The 24,308-nt window shown below is 35.9% G+C and overlaps 1 protein-coding gene and 1 non-coding gene across 5 annotated transcripts in view; one reads left to right on the forward strand and one right to left on the reverse strand.

Moving 5' to 3' along the window:
• BRWD3 (bromodomain and WD repeat domain containing 3) overlaps nt 1-17,064 on the forward strand; it is a 156,853-nt gene extending 139,789 nt beyond the window's left edge. For all 4 annotated transcript variants that reach the window (XM_002699937.7, XM_010821790.4, XM_024988810.2 and 1 more), the window contains 2 exons: nt 2,184-2,342; nt 11,421-17,064. In XM_002699937.7, the coding sequence (XP_002699983.1) occupies nt 2,184-2,342; nt 11,421-12,175 (914 nt within the window). In that variant the 3' untranslated portion in view covers nt 12,176-17,064. The remainder of the gene's footprint in view (nt 1-2,183; nt 2,343-11,420) is intronic.
• Nucleotides 17,065-19,881: 2,817 nt separating this feature from the next.
• On the reverse strand, nt 19,882-19,953 carry TRNAG-CCC (transfer RNA glycine (anticodon CCC)). Its single transcript has one exon. It is a non-coding gene; the product is annotated as a tRNA-Gly (tRNA).
• Nucleotides 19,954-24,308: the final 4,355 nt, after the last annotated feature.

Below are 24,308 nucleotides of genomic sequence, written 5' to 3' on the forward strand. Positions count from 1 at the left end.
CTTAGTTTTCTGAATGTCGAGCTTTAAACCAACTTTTTCACTCTCCTCTTTCACTTTCATCAAGAGGCTCTTTAGTTCTTTGCTTTCTGCTTTAAGGGTGGTGTCATCTGCACATCTGAGGTTATTGATATTTCTCCCGGCAATCTTGATTCTAGCTTGTGCTTCTTCCAGCCCAGTGTTTCTCATGATGTATTCTGCATATAAATTAAATAAGCAGGGTGTCAATTTACAGCCTTGATGTAGTCCTTTTCCTATTTGGAACCAGTCTGTTGTTCCATATCTGGTTCTAACTATTGCTTCCTGACTTGCATACGGATTTCTCAAGAGGCAGGTCAGGTGGTCTGGTATTCCCATCTCTTGAAGAATTTTCCACAGTTTATTGTTATCCACATAGTCAAAGGCTTTGGCATAGTCAGTAAAGCAGAAATAGATGTTTTTCTGGAACTCTTTTGCTTTTTTGATGATCCAACGGATTTTGGCAATTTGATCTCCGGTTCCTCTGGCTTTTCTAAATCCAGCTTGAACATCTGGAAGTACTTCATCAGAAAGTACTGGCTTGGAGAATTTTGAACATTGCTTTACTAGTGTGTGAGATGAGTGCAATTGTGCGGCAGTTTGAGCATTCTTCGACATTGCCTTTCTTTGGGATTGAAATGAAAACTGACCTTTTCCAGTCCTGTGGCCACTGCTGAGTTTTCTAAATTTTCTGGCATATTGAGTGCAGCACTTTCACAGCATCATCTTTCAGGATTTGAAATAGCTCCACTGGAATTCCATCACCTCCACTAGCTTTGATCATAGTGATGCTTCCTAAGGCCCACTTGACTTCGCATTCCACGATGTCTGGCTCTAGGTGAGTGATCATACCATCGTGATTATCTGGGTCATGAAGATCTTTCTGTATAGTTCTTCTGTGTATTATTGCCACCTCTTCTTAATATCTTCTGCTCCTGTTAGGTCCATTCCATTTCTGTCCTTTATCGAGCCCATCTTTGCATGAAATGTTCCCTTGGTATCTCTAATTTTCTTGAAGAGATCTCTAGTCTTTCCCATTCTGTTGTTTTCCTCTATTTCTTTGCATTGATTGCTGAGGAAGGCTTTCTTATCTCTTCATAGAACCATTCAACTTCAGCCTCTTCACCATTACTGGTCAGGGCAGAGACTTGGATTACCATGATATTGAATGGTTTGCCTTGGAAACGAACAGAGATCATTCTGTCATTTTTTAGATTGCATCCAAGTACTGCATTTCGTACTCTTTTGTTGACTATGATGGCTACTCCATTTCTTCTAAGGGATTCTTGCCCACAGTCATAGATATAATGGTCATCTGAGTTAAATTCACCCATTCTAGTCCATTTTAGTTCTCTGATTCCTAAAATGTTGACGTTCACTCTTGCCATCTCCTGTTTGACCACTTCCAGTTAACCTGATTCATGGACCTAACATTCCAGGTTCCTATGCAATATTGCTCTTTACAGCATCACACTTTGCTTCTATCACCAGTCACATCCACAACTTGGTGTTGTTTTTCCTTTGGCTCCATCTCTTCATTCTTTCTGGAGTTATTTCTCCACTGATCTGCAGTAGCATACTGGGGACCTGCCAACCTGGGGAGTTCATCTTTCAGTGTCCTATCTTTTTGCCTTTTCATACTGTTCATGGGGTTCTCAAGGCAAGAATACTGAAGTGGTTTGCCATTCCCTTCAGTGGACCAAATTTTATCATAACTTTACACTATGACCCGTCCGTCTTGGGTGGCCCTACAGGGCATGGCTCATAGTTTGATTGAGTTAAACAAAGCTGTGGTCCACGTGATTAGATTGGTTAGTTTTCTGTGATTGTGGTTTTCAGTCTGTCTGCCCTCTGATGGAGAAGGATAAGAGGCTTATGGAAGCTTCCTGCTGGGAGAGACTGACTGAAGGAGAAACTGGGTCTTATTCTGATGTGAGGGGCTATGCTTAGTAAATCTTTAATCCAATTTTGTGTTGATGGGTGGAGCCCGAAAATTTAATGATGTAATAAACCATTTGTTCTCAAAATGTTCATATTTTTTCCTTCAAACAACTTGTAATTTTGATGTTAGAGTGAAATAACTGAGTAAGCTATAGTTTTAAAAGCAGCCTTTTTAGTTTTTATGAAAGCATAATTATGTTAACATTAGTCTTTTTTTAAATGTTAAGTTTCAGATGCTGCTGAAGGGCTTTCACTGTATTTACTTGATGATGAACCAGACGGGCCATTTTCTTCATCGAGCTTCAGTGGATATAACCGAAGTGGAAATAGCCATGACCCAGGGAAAGCCAAATCATTTCGAAATAGAGTTTTGCCAATTAAGCAAGGTAAGAAATAAATATGAACTGGGCATTTATTCTTTGTTCCTTTATCACAAATCCTTTAAAAGCTGATATATTTAGGTAGTAAAATTTAGCATGTCCTTAAAATTAATTAGAATTTCAATATTGTCAAATTTGAGGCAGATAGGATTTCATATGTACATTTCCAAACATATCTTAGTTTTTTAAAATAAAATTTAAAATGAGTAGGGAAGGAAAACTAAATAAAGTTATCTTTCCCTGAGCATATAAAACCCAGACTGTTTGACATATTTAAGATTGTTCATTTTATTAAACCACATTAAGAAAAAAGGGAAAAAAATTCAGTATCATCTTTAAATAGGCCTAATATTTCTAAGGGCTACCTGTATTTTACAAAGGGTTTATGTCAAGAAATGAGCCTTCTTTCAGTCAACACCCACTTTTGAAACTTTCTTTTTGTTTTCCAGTTATATAACTCAAATTATTATCTTTCTCCGGGGCCTGCTGTCTCAATAATTAAGGGGTTTTCAGACTGCTCTACCTATTTCTTGGTAATCCACAGAGGTACTTCAGAAAGTCGCAGAAGAACTTTCTCTGTTCAACCAGAACAACTCTTTTTTTTGTTTTTAATTTCATGTATGAGCTTTGAGCTTTCATATAGCTTTCATTTGAAGAATAATTTTCATTGCTAAAAAGGAAATCACTGACCTAATAATTCATTATCATGTACATCCAGTTTGGACCATGTCTGGCGGCATCAGTTATAAATACTGAACGTTATGCAAACTTTGTTATAGACCCTGACCATGTTCAAAGGAAGTTCTGATGTAGTCATCTGTTTGAAGTTTGGAAGAATGATTAATATTCTTTTACAAATACCTTTTTTTGGAATATATACATTCTAATTTATATAAATTTAATGAAAGATTACATTGTTTATTATTATTAAAGTATTAAATAGCTTAAAATATATATTCTAAAGTTATATTTTATGTTATAAGACAAATATTGAAGCATCTGATTACTTTAAAATAATTAGTGGCTTCATTTTTCCCAGTCTATATCTTTACCTTCACCTTTGATCCTGCTATACATTGTATATTCATTGCCACTTCTCTTTTTGTCCTTTCCTCCACTGTCAAGCTTTTAGAAAGTATAGCTTCTACTTTTCACCTCTGTTTCCTTTCAATCTAAACATCCCTTTATCCTTTGTAGTCTTACCTCTGCTGCCACCACTCCCCAAAAGCTATTCTCCTCAGAATCACCAGTAATCTTCAGTGACCAACCAGTGTCCTTTTCTTAGTACCCCACCTCCTTGATCTCTCTATATCTTTGCATGCTATTGACTACCTGCTTTAGGAATTCCACTGCTTAGCTTCTATACTCTACTGATTGTATATCTCTGTTTTGCCTATATTTCTATATTTTTTCTTTTCTTTGGCCCTTCATGCCTCCTATTTGCAGTTTCTCACTTTTTTTTGTCTTTTACAAATAAAGGAATCTAATAACTACATCAGTCATCTTTATGCTGCTGCTAAGTCGCTTCAGTTGTATCCGACTCTGTGCAACCCCATAGACGGCAGCCCACCAGGCTCCCCCATCCCTGGGATTCTCCAGGCAAGAACACCGGAGTGGGTTGCCATTTCCTTCTCCAATGCATGAAAGTGAAAAGTGAAAGTGAAGTCACTCAGTCATGTCTGACTTTTAGCGACCCCACAGTCTGCAGCCTACCAGGCTCCTCCATCCATGGGATTTTCCAGGCAAGAGTACTGGAGTGGGGTGCCATTGCCTTCTCCGGTCTTTATGCTAATAACTCCAAATTCATGTATCTAGCCCTAACATCTGTTTGTTCTATCAGTATAATTTATAGTACTTCCTAAAAAAAGGTTGCCTTGTGTGCTTAGCATCCATTTTTCTGTTTCAAGTGTGCTTCTTTCTCTGCACTCACTATTTTAATGACACCGTCATCTTCTGAGTCATCCTGCTTAAAATCTTACAGTGTTCTTTGACTCACCTTTTATCCCTCATAAATGTCACATTCTAAGTTTTGTAAATTCTACAACTTTTTAATATCACTTAAATCTCTTGTCTACAGTTCATATTGCTATCCCCATAGTTTTTTGCCTAGTCTAGTAGTCAGCGTGGGTGGTCACAATAAGATACTACAGACTGGGTAGCTTAAACAACAGATGCTCATTTTTTAGCAGCTTTATCGAGATACCATTTGACATTTAAAAATTGTATGTTTAAAGTGTACCACTTGATATTTTGTTATATATATATATATATATATATATATATATATATATGTACTGAGAAATGGCCACCAGAGTCAAGCTAACATTATCCATCACCTCTACATAGCCACTGTGTGTGTGTGTGTGTGTGCACGCATGCCTGTGTGGAGAAGGTTTAAAGTCTAGACTCTTAGTGAATTTCAGGTATACAATACAGTATTAACTGTTGTCACCATGCTGTATATTTGATATCCAGAATTTATTCATCCAGAATAACTGAATCTCTGGACCCTTTTACCAACACCTCCACATTTTTCCTCCCTCCAGCTCCTGGCAGCCACCATCCTACTCTTTGCCTCTATGAGTATGACTCTTTTAAATTATACATATAAGTGATATTGTGCAATATTTCTTTTTCTGTATGTTGCTTATTTTGCTTAGCCTAATGTCTTCCAGTTCCATGCATGTTGTAAATGGTAGGATTTCTTTCTTTTATCCATTCATCTGTAGGAAGATTGGCTGTTTCCATGTCTTGCCTCTTATGAATACTGCTATATTGAACATGGAAATACAGACATATCTTCAAGATCCTGATTTCTATTTCTTTGGATATATGCCCAGAAGTAGGATTGCTGAATCAAATGGTAGTTCTGTTTTAGAGAACATGTTTACTGATTTCCATAATGGCTGTACTGATTTACTTTCTCTCCAGCAGTGTGCGAGGGTTCCCTTTTTTCTTTATCCTCCCTAACACTTATCTTTTTTCAATTTTGTATTTTATTATTTAGTTTTTAGAAATTTTTGGCTGTGCTGTGCAACATGTGGGTTCTTAGTTCCCCAACCAGGAATTGAACCTACACCCCCTGCATTGGAAGTGTGTAGTCTTAACCACTGCCAGTCTTTATCTTTTCAATATTAGCCATCCTAACAGCTGTGAACTGATACCTGATTGTGGTTTTGATTTTCATTGCCCTGATGATTAGAGATGTTGTGCACCTTTTCATAAATCTGCAATAGACATTATTTTCTCACAGTTCTGCAGGCTCAAAATCCAAGATCAAGGTGCCAGCAGGATTGGTGTCTGGTGAGGACTTTTCTTCCTCGCATGCTGATGGCTACCTTCTCCCTGTGTCCTCATGTGGCTTTTTCTTTATATACACAGTCAGGGAGAGCCAGAAAGCATTGGTGTGTCTTTCTCTTCTAAGGATGCCAGTCCTAGTGTATTAGGGCCCATCTACCCTTATGATTTCTTTTAATTTTAATTATTTCTATAAGGGTCTTGTCTCAAAATATAGTCATATTGGGGGCTAGGGCTTCAACATATGTATTTGGCAAAAGGTGAGAGGGCACACAAAATTAAGTCCAGAACACTTATGCCAATCTTGTAGTTATGATTACCATACAACCCTACTCTTTGTTCTCTCCAGTTTTTCCAGTCCACTCTCCTGTTTTCCTCCTACCCTGCTTATCTTTGCCAATTATTTTTTATCTTTAAATGTTGAAATATATCAAGTCTCAGTCCTCAGTCAACTTCTTGCTCTCTCGATGAGCTTTCTCAGTTCTCTTCACCCTAAATGTTACTTTTTTACTGAAAATTTCCAAAACTATATCTCCAGCTCTATTCAGGTCTCCCTTGATTTCTAGACTGTGATATCCACCTGATTTTCTTTTTCTTCTTAGAATGCCTTAAGATTTCTGATAGTATTTAAATCTGGAATCTCTATTTTTTTCAACAGCTTGCCCAAACCTATTCTCCTTCATTGTTCTCTAACCAAGCAAAATATCTCCACCATCCACCAAGTTATTCAGGCCATAAAACCTTGGAGTTGACTTTCCTTTTTACTTAGTATTTCATATCCAGACAGTCAACAAATCCTGTCAGTTCGAACTATAAATGTTGGTTCTGATAGCTCCTCCAGAAGGAAATATGTAAATCCAATCACTTCTCACCACCTCAATTGGTAAATCTCTCATGATATATTACATATCATGTCTATTACAGTGTACTGTCAATTGATCTCTGCTTCCAGTCTTGCCCCTTTTCTGTTCTGTTCTCTGAACAGCAACTGTTGGTGTTCAGATGCTCAGTCATGTCCAACCCTTTGCGATCCCATGGACTGCAGGATGCCAGGCTTCCCTGTCCTTCATCATCTCCTGGAGCTTGCTCAAACTCATGTCCATTGACTCAGTGATGATGCCATCCAACCAGCTCGTCCTCTGTCATCCCCTTCTCCTCCAGCCTTCAATCTTTCCCAGCATCAGGCTCTTTGAAACAGGTGGACACAGTAATGGAATTTCAGTTTCAGCATCAGTCCTTCCAATGAATATTCCAGGGTTGATTGCCTTTAGGATTGACTGGTTTGATCTCCTTGCTGTCTAAGTCTTCTCCAACACTACAGTTCGAAGGCATCAGTTCTTAGGCACTCAACCTTCTTTTTGATTTAACTCTCATATCCATACATGGCTACTGGAAAAACCATAGGTTTGACTAGATGGACCTTTGTTGGCAAAGTAATGTCACTGCTTTTGAATATGCTGTCTAGGTTAGTCATAGCTTTCCTTCCAAGGAGCAAGTGTCTTTTAATTTCATGGCTGCAGTCACAACCTGCAGTGATTTTGCAGTCCAAGAAAATAAAGTCTGTCACTTTTTCCATTGTTTCCACAACTATTTGCCATAGCACAGCAACCCTCAGTTCAGTTCAGTTCAGTCGCTCAGTAGTGTCCGACTCTGCAACCCATGGACTGCAGCACGCCAGACCTCCCTGTCCATCACCAACTCCCGGAATTTACCCAAACTCATGTCCATTGAGTCAGTGATCCCATCCAGCCCATCTCATCCTCTGTCATCTCCTTCTCCTCCCACCTTCAATCTTTCCCAGCATCAGGGTCTTTTCAAATGAGTCAGCTCTTCACATCAGGTGGCCAAAGTATTGGAGTTTCAGCTTCAACATCCATCCTTCTAATGAATATTCAGGACTGATTTCCTTTAGGATGGACTGGTTGGATCTTCTTGCAGTTCAGGGACTCTCAAGAGTCTTCTCCAACACCATAGTTCAAACACATCAATTCTTTAACACTCTGCTTTCTTTATAGTCCAACTCTCACATTCATACATGACTACTGGAAAAACCATAGCCTTCACTAGATGAAACTTTGTGGGCAAAGTAATGTCTCTGCTTTTTAATATGCTCTCCAGGTTGGTCATAATTTTTCTCCCAAGGAGTAAGTGTCTTTTAATTTCATGACTACAGTCACCATCTGCAGTGATTTTGGAGCCCAAAAAAGTAAAAAAAGTCTGCCACCGTTTCCACTGTTTCCCCATCTATTTGCCATGAAGTGATGGGACCAGATGCCATAATCTTCGTTTTCTGAATGTTGAGCTTTAAGCCAACTTTTTCACTCTCCTCTTTCAATTTCATCAAGAGGCTCTTTAGTTCTTCTTCGCTTTCTGCCATAAGGGTGGTGTCATCTGCATATCTGAGGTTACTGATATTTCTCCCCACAATTTTGATTCCAGCTTTTGATTCATCCATCCCAGTGTTTCTCATGATGTACTCTGCATATAAGTTAAATAAGCAAGGTGACAATATACAGCCTTGATGTACTCCTTTTCCTATTAGGAACCAGTCTGTTATTCCATGTCTAGTTCTAACTGTTGCTTACTGACCTGCATACTGATTTCTCAAGAGGCAGGTCAGGTGGTCTGGTATTCCCATCTCTTTCAGAATTTTCCATAGTTTCTTGTGATCCACACAGTTACTTTAGCATAATCAATAAAGCCGAAGATGTTTTTCTGGAACTCTCTTGCTTTTTAAGTGATCCAGTGGATGTTGGCAATTTGATCTCTGGTTCCTCTGCATTTTGTAAAACCAGCTTAAACATTTGGAAATTCATAGTTCAAGTATTGTTGAAGCCTGGCTTGGAGAATTTTGAACATTACTTTACTAATGTGTGAGATGAGTGCAATTGTGTGGTAGTTTGAGCATTTTTTGGCATTGCCTTTCTTTGGGATTGGAATGAAAGCCGACCTTTTCCAGTCCTGTGGCCACTGCTGAGTTTTCCAAATTTGCTGGCACACTGAGTGCAGCACTTTCACAGCATCATCTTTTAGGATTTGAAATAGCTCAACCAGAATTCCATCACCTCCACTAGCTTTAATCATAGTGATGCTTCATAAGGCCCATTTGACTTCACATTCCAGGATGTCTGGCTCTAGGTGAGTGATCACACCATTGTGATTATCTTGTTTATGAAGATCTTTTTTGTATGGTTTTTCTGTGTATTCTTGCCACCTCTTCTTAATATCTTCTGCTTCTGTTAGGTCCATACCATTTCTGTCCTTTATTAAGTCCATCTTTGTATGAAATTTTCCCTTGGTATCTCTAATTTTCTTGAAGAGATCTCTAGTCTTTCCAGTCTATTGTTTGCCTCTATTTCTTTGCATTGATCGCTGAGGAAGGCTTTCTTATCTCTCCTTGCTGTTCTTTGGAACTCTGCATTCAGGTGGGTGTATCTTTCCTTTTCTCCTTTGCTTTTTGCTTCTCTTCTTTTCACAGTTATTTTTAAGGCCTTCTCAGACAGCCATTTTGCTTTTTTGCTTTTCATTTTCTTGTGAATGGCCTTGATCCCTCTCTTCTATACTGTGTCATGAACCTCTGTCCATAGTTCATCAGGCAGTCTACCAGATCTAGTCCTGTGAATATATTCCTCACTTCTACTGTATAATTGTTAGGGATTTGATTTAGGTCATACCTGAATGGTCTAGTGGTTTTCTGTACTTTCTTCAATTTAAGTCTGAATTTGACAAAAGGAGTTCATGATCTGAGCCACAGTCAGCTCCCAGTCTTGTTTTTGCTGACTGTATAGAGTTTCTCCATCTTTGGCTGCAAAGAATATAATCAATCTGATTTTGGTGTTGACCATCTGGTGATGTCCACGTGTAGAGTGTTCTCTTTTGTTACTGGAAGAGGATGTTTGCTATAACCAATGTGTCCTCTTGGTAAAATTCTATTAACCTTTGCCCTGCTTCATTCTGTACTCCAAGGCCAAATTTACCTATTACTCCAGGTGTTTCTTGACTTCCTACTTTTGCATTCCAGTCCCCTATAATGAAAAGGACATCTTTTTTGGGTGTTAGTTCTAGAAGGCCTTGTAGGTCTTCATAGAACCATTCAGCTTCAGCTTCTTCAGCGTTACTGGTCAGGGTATAGACTTGGATTACCATGATATTGAATGGTTTGGCTTGGAAACGGAGAGAGATCATTCTGTCGTTTTTGAGATTTCATCCAAGTACTACTGCATTTCGGACTCTTTTGTTGACTATGATGGCTACTCCATTTCTTCTAAGGGTTTCTTGCCTTCAATCACAAAAAATTAACCAATCTAATCATATGGACCACAGCCTTGTCTAACTCAATGAAACTATGAGCCATGCCATGTAGGGCTACCCAGGACAGATGGGTCATGGTGGAGAGTTTTGACAAAATGTGGTCCACTTCAAAGGGAATGGCAAACCACTTTAGTATTCTTGCCTTGAGAACCCCATGAACAGTATGAAAAGGCAAAAAGATGGAACACTGAAAGATGAACTCTCCAGGTCAGTAGGTCCCCAATATGCTACTGGAGATCAGTGGAGAAATAACTCCAGAAAGAATTAAGAGATGGAGCCAAAGCAAAAACAACACCTAGTTGTGGATGTGACTGGTGATGGAAGCAAAGTATGATGCTGTAAAGAGCAGTACTGCATAGGAACCTGGAATATTAGGTCCATGAATCAAGGCAAATTGGAAGTGATCAAACAGGAGATGGCAAGAGTGAACGTCAACATTTTAGAATCAGATAACTAAAATGAACTGGAATGGCTAATATTAACTCAGATGATAGCAACCATAGCACTCTTTTAATGTAAATTGAATCCTGTCATTCTCTAGCTTTAAAATCCTACATTGGCTGTCATCTCCAACTTATTTCCTATTTTTCTCTTCTACTCTTAATTTTACTGGTTTCTGTTTCCTCCAGTGTTAGTCCAGATATCACCTCATTCAGTTTTTTTCCAAAATACTGCCTCAGCCGAAAAGTCTTCCCTAGCTATTATACATACATTCACACTCTTTTCTTTACCCACTTTTCCTTTTCTTTATAACCCATTTTAGTACTTGAAATTATTTATTTGTCTGCTTCATTGTCTATCAGGGTTTCACACTAAAATATAAAATATAAATTCAAGGAGCAAATACTTTGTCTCATCATTGCCATATTCCAATGTCCATTGCCGTATTCCAGTGGCATTCCATCAATGCCAATTCCAGTGCAATGCCTAATGAATGCATAAGATTATTCTGAACATGTGCCCATGTTCCCTCCTAGAGTTCAAGCCCTTAAATTTTTGCCTAGCTTTTTCATCCCCTGTCATCCCTACACAGTCCCTTCATCCCTGCGAAAATTAGTCAGACAAAAATAAAATCCTTAGTATCTTCCATTTCAGGAGCTTCCCTGGTGGCTTAGTGATAAAGAATCTGCCTACTAATGCAAGAGATGTAGGTTCGATCCCTGGGTGAGGAAGACCCTCTGGAGGAGGAAATTGCAACTCACTCCAGTATTTTTGCTTGAGAAATCCCATGGACAACGGAGCCTGTCAGGCTGCAGTCCACGGGGTTGCAAAAGAGTCAGACATGACTTAGCATCTAAACAACAACATCTTCCATTTCAAACAGATTTAAATTCATACACCAACACTCTGTATGGTTTTACACCATCTATATTTGGGCACGAAATATTTTTTGACAGTTTCTTAATTTTTGAACATACATAATCATCTTATCAGTGTCAAAGCTTAACTTAAAAAAATTTATTCATCTTGATTTAGATCACTCCATTGATGGACCCCTTACAAATGGTGATGGCAGAGAGCCCCGGACAGGAATCAAGAGAAGACTACTTAGTGCATCAGAAGAAGATGAAATCATGGGAAGAGAAGAGAAAGAAAAAAAAGAAACAAAAGAGAAATCACATTTATCCTCCTCAGAGAGTGGAGAGTTAGAATCCAGTTTAAGTTCTGAAAGTACCTGTGGTTCTGATTCTGACTCTGAATCAACTTCCAGAACAGATCAAGATTATGTAGATGGAGACCATGATTATAGCAAATTCATACAAACTAGGCCTAAAAGAAAACTCAGAAAGCAGTATGCCAATGGCAAAAGAAACTGGAAAACGAGAGGCACGGGAGGAAGGGGCAGATGGGGAAGATGGGGTAGATGGAGTAGAGGAGGCAGAGGAAGAGGAGGCAGGGGACGAGGCAGTCGAGGAAGAGGTGGAGGTGGTGGGAGAGGGAGAGGAAGAGGGAGAGGCGGAAGAGGTGCTTCTAGAGGAGCCACCAGAGCCAAACGTGCACGTATTACAGATGATGAATTTGATACTATGTTTTCAGGACGCTTCAGTAGACTGCCTCGAATTAAAACAAGAAACCAAGGCAGGAGGACTGTTTTATATAATGATGATTCTGATAATGACAATTTTGTGTCCACTGAAGATCCTCTGAATCTTGGTACATCCAGATCAGGCAGAGTGCGTAAAATGACAGAAAAAGCCAGGGTTAGCCATCTCATGGGATGGAATTATTAGCAGTTAATAAATTTAGAATAATTTAAAAAATTCAATGGCCTTCTACTGCAGGGAATTTACCAGGAAATCTACAAAGCAAGTTGTGTGGGGACTTCTGCTTCCTTTCACATTGGTGCTTTTCCATTATGCCAGTATACATTTATTTCAAGACTTTTGATCTCCACACTTCATTTGTTCAAACAAGCCTTACTCATTAGGCCTTAAATTTTAAAAAAAATTCTACACACACACACACACACAAACCACAGACACACTACAGATTTACTACATTAAGGGAGCATTCAGCTTCTTAAGAGTAGCATGACATTTTTATCTAAATGGAATATCCCTCTTTTGCTTTTGTATCACAGAAGTATAGCACCTTCTTACAGAGTTTTATATAGTTTGTTTTTGCCATTTTGATTCTTGTACCAGTAATAATAACTTTTGCACAATACACCAATCCTAAAGGCAGCTATTAAATGTTTACAGTTTCTATATTGTAAGAACGATCTGGATTATTTTACTCTTCCCAGGCCAAACTTTCATGAATTGTACTGAACTGAAGTATATATTTATACTACAGTTTTTTTTGGGGGGGTGGGGGGTTCTTAATATGCTTTTCATTGATTTGCTTAATTCATGTTAAAGGTAAGAAAGGGTTGGTGCCTTGTAAATATGTAGCAGATCTTTGTGGTGTGTCCTGATGTGTGCATTAACTTTATTAAAAAAGAATACTTGAGGTATCGATCTAGACAAGGTGCCAAATGCAAAAGTTTCTTGCATCCATTTTCTTTTTTCTGTTAAATTTTATTGCATTAATAGAACTTGTGTAGCTTAAAGAATAACTTAAACATTTGAAAAATCCTCATCCACAAAGAATAACTGAATAGTAGCTCAGCTACCTCTATTAACTACAACTACTGGAAACATTAAGAAAAATAGATGCTGTTATTCATTATAAGGAGAAACTAAGGAGAAATAGAACAAGCATGGTAGGAATGAATACTCATAAGTTATAAGCTGAGAGGTTGTTGATAATTGTATTGGCTCTCAAATGAATAGTTGTAATTAAATTTTCTCAAGTATCATAAGCTCTACCTTATTAGGCTTTTCTTAGAGCGTATTTGTGTAAGTAGACTTGATCTACTGCTTATATATCCCTGCTACCACTTGCTATTTAACAGCTGTGAGTGACTGGTATTGAATTTTAAAATGTAGCACAGCACCTAGTTTGAGTTGGAATGTTTTAGCTAGCTAATATTTTGAATCAATGTAGGTTCAGCTCATACCATTCCAAAGGGTTCTTCTGTTAATCTTTCAGAATAGAACCTGGTTGCACTGCACACTGATATTTTGAGTCATTATTTTATAGATTAAAAATAAACCCTATGGTCTTGTTTACAGCAGTAGAGTGCACATTGGTTCCATAAGTGAGCTTGAGTTCCAAGATCAATTTTACTCCTCAAATTTGAGGGGTTGCAAATTTGCTAATTCATTAGATAACCTAGATTTTTGAGGTAAGAATAATATTGATCTCTGTTTTTGTAACAACCAGTTTGCCCATAAATCAAACTTATGGAATAAAAGGAACTTCTTAATATATGCTTAGTAATCCCAGGATATTTCATAAGCTAATGTATTTGTCTCATGTTTTCATTCATTTCATGCATCTGAAAATCCTTAAGTGCAGAGGAAGGAGTACACACATAGCATTGCTTTTTTGGTTGGGTTGGGTAGAGGGTTTTCTTGGACTAACATCTTTAAACAATTTTCACTTGCAGTAGAAATGATGTTCAGGCTTTAAGAAAGTATTGCAAATTATTAATGGAACTAATTTATATTTCCTGACAGTAGATCAAGTTTATTTTTGGTTGTTGTAGTCTACTTTTCACTAAACCAAAATTACTTCTGGTTGTAACTCAGCTGCCACTTTTAACCCATAATATATATATTTAAAAACATTCATGTTTAAAACTCTACATTTGATTTTTGATAAAATGTACTATTTTAGTTATTCATATCTTGGACATTTAGACTAAATTTGTGCCTGTGTTTTCCTGGAATTGATAACACTTTGGCCTACCCTATTCAAAGTAACATAGTTACTTAAATTCATGGATATATCCAAATGTGTATCATGTATATCGTTGTAGTGTGAAATTTTTTTTTGACATTCTTCTATGAAGAGCTGACCTCTTGAAATGTAGAAGAATTGCCATTTGTGTGGTTTAGCTATCTCAAGCTTTATTTATAATTTATTTTGAAAAATAAAAATGGCACATTTATTTCCCAAATGTCAAGATTTTCTAGGTTTAGATAATTAGAATAAAAAGGGTGAAGACATTTTAAAGAATATTTTATATGTAGTGAGATACTGTGAAAATACTAGTGAACAGCATTTTGCTGTAATGTTGACTTCAGTTACTAGGATGTAAAGAGTTAGTCACCAGGGTATGTTAGATGAGCATAGTTTTCACTTACTACAAAACAGATAATTTTCTGTTTGCATGCAAATTATTTTAATAAGTGTAAAAATAAAAGTTTGGAAGACAGTGTTTTTACCTTTATATCTGGATTCCCACCCCCCAATTTATACTTTGCTTTTTTTTTTTTTTGTAATATCACCTCTTGTGAATGTGTTGTAATTTGTATTGCATTGATATTTTATCACTTTAATTTTTTAGAGGTTCTTTAAACCTAAATAAGATCTGGGTTTAGCCATAGCAAAGCAAGTAGGAAATGAGCTAAGAAATTTGAAAAAAAAAAAAAAAGTCTAAATTTTAAATGAATTTCTAAGAAAAAAGTTACATTTAGGTCCATGAGAGCATATACATGTACAAGCCTATTCCCGTTCTAGATATTAATAGTCAATGAATTGTAATGTTTCTCATGAATGCTAATAATGTTTAAATTCCCAGCTTTAAGATTCTAGCATGTGTATCTGTTTATGAAACAGATTGTGTTGCTTCTATGGCTTGCTGTGTGTATCTCTTCCAGCAACAGGATGCTCTCTAAAACATTCACTGGCCTCTTAGTGTAATGACTAAATTTGTGTGTGTGTGCGTGCACGCATGCACTCATGTGTGTGTGTGCACAGATCTATATGTAGATTTTTTTCCCTCAATTTAACATGTTTTATCTCAGACATTAAAAAAAAAAAAGTTTATATGGAAGACAGCTGTATTCACTGTCTACCAATTCATTGCTTCTGTTGTAAAGCACTTACCCAGTATATATACTGCTTGATTATCCATATCATTATGCCTTCTAGATAAACAATCTACGTTTTGTTGTGTACATATGCCCTATTTTTAAAATTTAATTTGCCCTTCTTTCATGTGTTTCTTTGTCCATTTCCTTTCCCAGAGATCAGGCTTGTGCTAGAATTCTTCCATACAGCACTTTGTTTCACCCAGAGGCTAGGAAACTGAGTAAAATTATTAAATCTTATTCTGCACAACTGTGTGCTCAGATATCTAACTCAGCCTTCTGATATTTTAAAGTAAATTTGAGTGATTTATCTTTGTCATTGCTTTTGTTGTAATCCTAGATTGTCATCAGATAATAACAGAATGATTGAAATAGAAAGATGTGTATGCCACTTCTAACTTTTGATAAAAACTTTTTGGAGAATTTTTCAAAATTTGTATCTTGTAGTGATAAAATTAAACATCTATTACTTGCTTATATATCTCGGGAATTATTTTATGCACATTTATCAACTGGTACTTAGGTTTAAAGTTGGCATTTTCTTTTTAAGTTGGAATTTTCACATCCACAGAAGGGAGACTTAACTACATAATTTTCAGTATACTTTGATATCCTGCCTTTTAAACAATAACCAACATTTTGAGTTGGGAAATACATAATTACTTCTGGGGGAAGAAATGGAACTTTTAACATTTAAAGTTCATTGTTTTAAATGTTAATTCCATCCCCAACATTTTTGTGTTACGTGAGGCTTTATGAAAGTTATTGAAAGTAGAATATTCAAAGATCATTTTCCCAAATTTAACGTTTTGATTAAATTTTAATTATGAAGTTAAATTATATTTATGGTGCTGTATTTTGTATAATATCTATTGTCCTCAAATTTCTTGACATTTATTTCTCATATAGTCTTATCCTTATTTCCTATTCCATCATTTCTCTCTTGCTTGCTCTTACCTTCATTTCTCTTTCTGCAATGAAGACTGTACCTAATTTAGCAAACTTCAACAAAACTGGCAATTTATGATTCATTGATGGGAGAAGTACAGTAGAAAGGCCCTGCAGTTTAGAGTTAAGATGTGTTTGTTTATTTATATGTGTGCCCATTTGTTACTCTTAGACCTATCTTAATTAAATTTAGAATATGATACTTTGACATAAAAGCATTGTAAGTATTTTCTAAAAAATAAAACTATTGATACATATTAAAATTGCCATTGGTAATTGACTTTTGAAATCACATACAAGAATATTTAGAAACCCACTTGGGAAATGTGGTTTACATGTGTCACCAGATACATATTAGGCAGTACTACAAATGTTAATTCTTTAAACAATACTGTGGTGATGGCAATCAGTAATTTATTTCTTTGTCCTGTAACTTATCATCCTTGTCTTTTGTAATTCCTAACAAAGTATTAACAAAATTGTACCTTATGTTTGTTCTTAGTATCCGTAAATTTTAAGGTGGAAAATCATTCAGTTAATAGTTGATGTGATGTTGTATATGGACAAAATGTCCATTAAACTAAAATTCAGTAAAGAAAGGTAAACTAAACTGGCTTGGTTTATAAAAGATGTTTTGTTTGGCAGTTATTAGTCATTATAAGCAATTATCTTCAAAGAAATAAAAAACTGGACTAATTTGTTGCCATTCTTTATGGGATGTTTACAATAAAATTCCAAGTTGTTTGGAATCAGTTGCACTCTTGCTGCTTTGTGCTTCAACTCAGATACTGGAGATAAATTAACAAGAAGAAAGAAATATGGAGTTACCTTTCCATTATCCAGCTTCAGAGACTGTAACATGTAACTCTTAGGCCTTTCCTTTCTTGTTTCTTGTAATATAGTATTTCATTGTTATTATTTTAGTCTAAGAAATTAGGGTGCTTCTTCCTATCAAAGAATTAAGGTTTTTTTTTTCCCTTAGTTGTTTCAGATATTCTTTGGGTCATTTTTAGGTAATAACTATGTTAACATTTCAAATGTGGGCTGCTTGGTGCATTAAAAAACAGCCTGCAAAGCTTTATTTAACATTTTGTTTTATAGAGAGAGCTCTTTGAAATGAATATATTTCTGATGTGTTTAAGCTTCTTACAAGTTGTAGCAGCTGAGGTTATGAATCTCTACCATTCTTATTTGTAGTAAAATTGCCCACAGAGGCTTAACTCTATTATAAATGGTGCTTTGATTCAATGTACGTGAAAGAGGGAGAGAAGTAAGGTTAGAGGTAACTTTTGAGCCAGGAAGTGAAGGGTTGTTTAACAAGAATATTCCACTTCTGCAACTAAATGGTTGCTGAGAATTTTCTTCCCAATGGTCAGAACTCCATTTGCTTCAAGGTAAGTAAGCTGGCTAAAGACTGTATTTTTTATACATATACTGTATTTTGTGCATTTAGAATTAAGAAATAAGGTATTTAGAAAAACTTACTACCTTTGCCTTCCAACATCATCCTATGGCTATGAGAGTAGTCCACATTTTTGCAATATTTGGAGATTGAAGTGGAGATACATTGTTTGGTATTTATGTGTAGTTGCTTGATTGGTTAAAGATAGTCTTCTTTAAAGATACAGAAGTGTACCTTAAAAATTACTTATTAACAGGCTCTGATGTTTTCTGACTTCACCTGATAGTTTTTTTTTTTTAATTTAAATTTATTTATTTTAATTAGAGGCTAATTACTTTACAATATTGTATTGGTTTTGCCATACATCAACATGCGTCTGCCACGGGTGTACACATGTTCCCAATCCTGAACACCCCTCCCACCTCCCTCCCCATACCATCCCTCTGGGTCATCCCAGTGTACCAGCCCCAAGCTTCCTGTATCCTGCATCGAACCTGGACTGGCAATTCATTTCTTATATGATATTATACATGTTTCAGTGCCATTCTCCCAAATCATCCCCCCGCCCCTCCCACAGAATCCAAAAGACTGTTCTATACATCTGTGTCTCTTTTGCTGTCTCGCATACAGGGTTATTGTTACCATATTTGTAAATTCCATATATATGCATTAGTATACTGTATTGGTGTTTTTCTTTCTGGCTTACTTCACTCTGTATAATAGGCTCCAGTTTCATCCACCTCATTAGAACTGATTCAAATGTATTATTTTTAATGGCTGAGTAATATTCCATTGTGTATATATACCACAGCTTTCTTATCCATTCATCTGCTGATGGACATCTAGGTTGTTTCCGTGTCCTTAAGATTGTTGTTATTAAGTCACTAAGTCTTGTCAGACTCTTCTGTGACTCCATGCACTGTAGCCCATCACCTCTGTCCATGGGATTTCCCAGACAAAAATACTGGAGTACGTTACCATTTCCTTCTCCAGGGCATCTTCCTGACCCAGGGATTGAGCCCCTCCTCTCCTGCGTTGCAGGTGAATTCTTTACCTTTGAGCCAACGGGGAAGCCCTTTTAAGATAGAAAAAGTAAAATTTTTTGTAACAAAATTTTATAGCAGTATTTAGAGGATCCATTTTTTTCCTAGTTGGGAAGGTCAAGGACAGAGTGCTGTCTACCCTATTCTTGAGTTATATGTCCCTGATAATTTAAAACTACTTTCCATAAATGCACAAAATAAATTAAAACCTATGTATTAAGCCTGTGGGTTGGTTCTCTTTGGATACTTAAGCCTATACACTTATGGTTGCTTTCTTAGGGCTTTTATATAAGTACTTAAAATGATTTTTTTAATGCTACTTATTGTCAGTAAACCAAATATATCATTAAATAAAAAGAACTTTTTATGGTATCAATATTTTACTGAATTTTGAAGAAAAATTTTTTCCTATTTTTGTAACTTTAGTATTTGCCAGCTATGTCAGTTGCCTTAATAAAGTTACCTCTCACTTATCAATTATGAAACAGCTAATAAATAATTCTAACTTTTATAATTATTAACAAATTAAACCTTAATTTGACATTGGAGCACTTTTAAAAACAACTTTTAAACTAGTATCCTTTAATTTGTAAACTTTATATACTGTTAGATTGCCTTCTCAGCATGTTTATGTTCTTCAGAGAATAAGTTTTATAGTAAATATATGAAGAAATAAAAACATTTTAAATTGCTTGATTTAGGTTACTAATATTACTTGGTGGAATTTATTCATTTTTAAGAATGCTTTTGTGGTTGATTTTTGTCATGTTACAGTTCTAAGTAGTATTTGTATATCACAATGTTAATTTATATTTGGTATTTTGTGTATTCTGTCAAGTAATTTAAGGTATTAAAACTCTGAAGGTGTTTTTTAATTTCATTTTTCTTTGCTTTTTAGAAAAAGTTTAGAATATCATGCTTAAATGAGATATTTCAGCCCAAATTATACATTAATTCATTTATTAGAAGTTTTTTTTTTTTTTTTTTTTTTTTTGATAACTGTTGGGTATTGTTCACCTAAAACATTAATGACATACTGGTCGTTCTGAATTGTTTCTGTTTGTTAATATTTTTTTTTAATTTGGCTGCTCCAGATCTTAGTTGAGGCATGCGAGATCTAGTTCCCTGACCAGGGATCAAACCCGGACCCCTGCATTGGGAGTGCAGAGTCTTAACCACTGGACCACCAGGGAAGTCCCTATTTGTTAAATTTTAATTTATAAATTAGAGCACACCTTGTATACAAGAACATAAGTGTTAATTTTATCTAGTCTGATGGTATGGAGTAGTAAGCGCTTGATCATAGTCACATTGCCTTTCACTTTTGAAGGATGCTATTCATTTTTATTGTTAATTGTGTTGAGTAGTTATCATAATATAGGAAAATACTTATTAAGTGATATATTTCTATTCTCCAGTTACCTCAAAAATATGACTGGTAAATATGTTTCAACATTGTCAAAATATTCATCTTTTATCACTTTGCTTAATTATTCAGGTAAAAGTTGTTGGAAAAAAATCTGAGATAATGAGTTACATTCTTTTTCCAGATATGTATGAAGATCTCCTTCATAAAAGAAATACTTACAACCAGGAATTTATAGCCTATATTCTTCATATCAATGATAAGAGGTGGCTAAAAAAAGACTGATTTATTCCTTCTCAGGCTTGTTTATTTGTTTTATTAATTCAGTCAACATGTATTAATTAATTTCAGCCTTTACTGACTACTTGTTATGTGCCAAGCATTGTGATTTTTTTAAAAGAACTTTGCAGTTTACAAATTTCATCTTTAAGTATATACTCAAGCACCAGAATGATACTATCAGTAAATTCTGTTTTTCAGATCAAAAAAAGTGAGTTTCAGTGAAATCTAATAATTTACTGAAGGTAACATGGCTAATAAATAGAAAAGCCTTGATTAATCCAGACTATCTGCTTCCAGGTTTCTAGTCTTAACTTTTGTATCTTATTAATGGGGTAATATTTGGTTCCATTTTCCTCTTTTCCATTGTCCATGAAATGAAGGCTGCAAAGTCATACAGTGTGTACTTTGAAGGTCACATTTCTTTTTGCTTAAGGCTAAGATTATTTAATAAAGGAGACATTAAGATGTGGATCTTTATGCATCTTAGTACTTTGGGGAGGTGGTAGTTAGGAGCTAAAAATTTTAAAGATATCAGATTTATAAGTAGGAAAATACATATCTTATGCATACTTACACAAAGGTAATATCCAAGGAAAATCAAAGAATTTACTTATATCTTATTTTAAGGATTAATTCTGCTAATAGTCTATACAAGTATCCTTTTCAGTTCATGATACAAAATTTATTGGTTACCGCTATTTTACACAATGTGGTCTCTTTCCAGCTGCAAAACCTAGACTTTCTTTTTCCTTTGGAGTTTGAATGGTTTTAAGTACAGTTCTCAGAGAATATAGGAAGTTCCTGGTTTAAGCCATGGGTTTAATTTAGTTAAGTGTTTTCTTTTTTTTTTTTTTTCATTCCTTGAATCACTTCTAAGTTTCACTCATTTACTTTGTCACTCTTCTCTTTTACCCTCATTTAAAAAAAATTCCTAAATCGAAAATGTCTAGGGAAAATAAGACTGTTTCAGAAAGGAAATAGTTTTTAACCCATCTTTCATACCTCTTTTGTACCATTTTAATTTGGATTTTTTTGTAAGACTTTGGATCAGGGATGATTTAGTGGGTTTCAAGTAGCTGTATAAGTATAGTAAAACTGATTTGAACCCCTGCTAATTTGAATTTTAGAACAGTTTTTGTATTTTATTTTTATAGCAGTCCTGTTTTTGTGGTTATTGGGGGGAAAGCTTCAAAAACTCAGAGCTAATGTCTTTGTTACATAGTAGATTTCCCCTTGTTATTCTTAAGTAATGGAATTCTTCAGTGGGTTTTGAAAAGCCATTAGGACTGCCTGAGTTGCATTTTGTTATGGCATTTTACATTGGTCTCATTCATATTTCATCATGCCACCTTTTCTAACCACATTCCATTCATTGTCATTCAAGGAACAGAAATGTTGATTTCTAACAGATTGACTATTCAGTTCTTCTGTCAACAAAGATTACTGTAAAAATCAAACAGAGAGTAAAAAATAGAATATATTAATTTTCTTCGGGCTTGCTGCCTAATTTCTAGTAAGTCAATTCTACTTTATTTTGGGCATCAAAATGAATAATTTATTTTCTAGCTAAATAGAGCAAGTCTGGTTTGGCTAACTTAGTATACCTTTGATAATCTTTGCTTGCATTAGGATAATATAACCTAGAAACCTGGGTTGAGGCCTTGTGCTGTGGTTGGACACCATTCTGTGGCCTAGCTTATGTGTTTTGATGGAAACAGTCTGACTCTAGAGTCAGGTACTGTGGTTATGGTGGAGGGTAAGGGGAGAAAGGGAAGCTGAGGGGAGACTTAGAAATTTCTAAATCATCTTAACTAGAGGAGAGAGAGGAATGGGATTTGGTGTGTTAATAAGGAATAAAATTCTCTAGTGTTCAGGTTGCCAATGATACCAGATAAGATAGCAACCTAAAATATGCAGATAATACCACTCTAATTGCAGAAAGTGAAGAGTAACTTTAGAAGCTCTTCAGAGCCTCTCGATGGGGTGGAAGAGGAGAGTGAAAAAGCTGGCTTGAAACTCAGCATTAAAAAACTAAGATCATGGCATCTGGTCCCATCACTTCATGAAAAATAGAAGGGGGAAAAGTGGAAGCAGTGACAGATTTTATTTTCTTGGGCTCCAACATCACTGTGGATAGTGACTGCAGCCATGAAATTAAAAAGATGCTTACTCCTTGGAAGGAAAGCTATGACAAATCTAGAAAGCATATTAAAAAGCAGAGACATCAGTTTGCTGACAAAGGTCTAGCTAGTCAAAATATATTTTTTCTAGTAGTCATGTACAGATGTGAGAGTTGGACCATAAAGAAGGCTAAGCACCCAAGAATCGATGTCTTCAAATTATGGTACTGGAGAAGACTCTTGAGATTCCCTTGGACTGCAAGGAGATCAAACCAGTCAATCTTAAAGGAAATCAACCCTGAATATTTATTGGAAGGACTGATGCTGAAGCTCCAATACTTTGACCACCTGATGCAAATACCTGACTCATTGGAAAAGACCCTGATGCTGGGAAAGATTGAAAGCAAAAGGAGATGAGGGGTAGCAGAGGTGATTTGATAGCATCACTATCTAACTCAATGGACATGAATTTGAGCAAACCCCAGGAGACAGTGAAGGACAGGGGAGTCTGGCATGCTACAGTCCATAGGTTCACAGAGTCAGACAGACTTCGCAACTGAACACCAAGTGTTTAGGATTTAAGTGTCGATACCTTCAAGCACAGCAGCCTCAGAAACAGGTTAGGGGAAGCTCCATCTGAGTTTTATTTTTTTGAAGGGAGTGGGTTGGAAAGGGGTTGTTTGTGATGGGTGAGATTTTAATGTCAGAATTGATACATTAGTGATAGATTTCTTGAGAGCTCAACACTATTGAGAAGGTACTATTGGCCCTATTTTGCAAATGAGGAAACTTGAGGTGTAGAAAAGCAAACAACTTGCCCAATATCACACAGCTAATAAATGGCAGAGTTTACACTCAGATCTGTTTCCAAAGCCTGTATATATACTTAACTGTTATTACACATGCCACTTCCCATTGGTCTATTTTAACCCTAGATCTGTCAGAGACTGACTAAGTGGCTTTGGCCAATTTCCTTTTCTTTCTTGGTTCCAGTTTTCTTTAGCTATACAAGGGTGAAGTTGATCACTAAATGATTTCTAAGGTCTTTGTGAGTTTATTCTCAATTTTTTGCATATTCTTTATGCATTTTCCTAATCTCTAAAATATACTTTCATTGGAGACTTGATTTTCTTAGATTTTTGATAACCCTTATATTGTATGGATTAAAGTTATTCATTTGAAGACAAATATCTGAACTACTTTAGGATATTTCCATTTTCATAAAGGAAGGCTTATAAAATACAATTTTAAGTGTAAAGAAAGAATTTAAAAGATTAATTTTTAGCATGACCATGGGAGGCTCAAGACGGAGAGAAATATGTATACATGTAGCTGATTCACGTTGTTGTACAGCAGAAACTAACACTATATTGTAAAGCAATTATACTCAAATAAAAAATTAACAGAACTCAGGTGAAAAACAAAAATCAGGCCAATACGTAGGCAGGCTAGTTTGCAGGAGAGAGCTGGGGAATGAGAATTCTTCAGGTCAGGGCAAATATCAAACACAAAATACAAAACCTTTAGTTTGTAGAGCAATTTATGCAAATAGTCTTTGTTGAAAAGAACTGAATCATCTAATTAGTGGAGTTTAACAGCTGAGTGCAGTCAGGAAAAGAGGAAGAGACCCCTTCTCAAATCGCTGTCATCCCAGAGTGATTATAGGCATACTAGAAACAAACTCCCTGAGGCACAACATTAGACTCTTAAGACTGTGGGAGGAGAAATAGACCTCATTAAAATCATCTAATCAGTTACTAAACAAATAGGCAAGTAACAT

This window comes from Bos taurus, chromosome X (assembly GCF_002263795.3).
Source record: "Bos taurus isolate L1 Dominette 01449 registration number 42190680 breed Hereford chromosome X, ARS-UCD2.0, whole genome shotgun sequence".
Lineage (NCBI taxonomy): Eukaryota > Metazoa > Chordata > Mammalia > Artiodactyla > Bovidae > Bos > Bos taurus.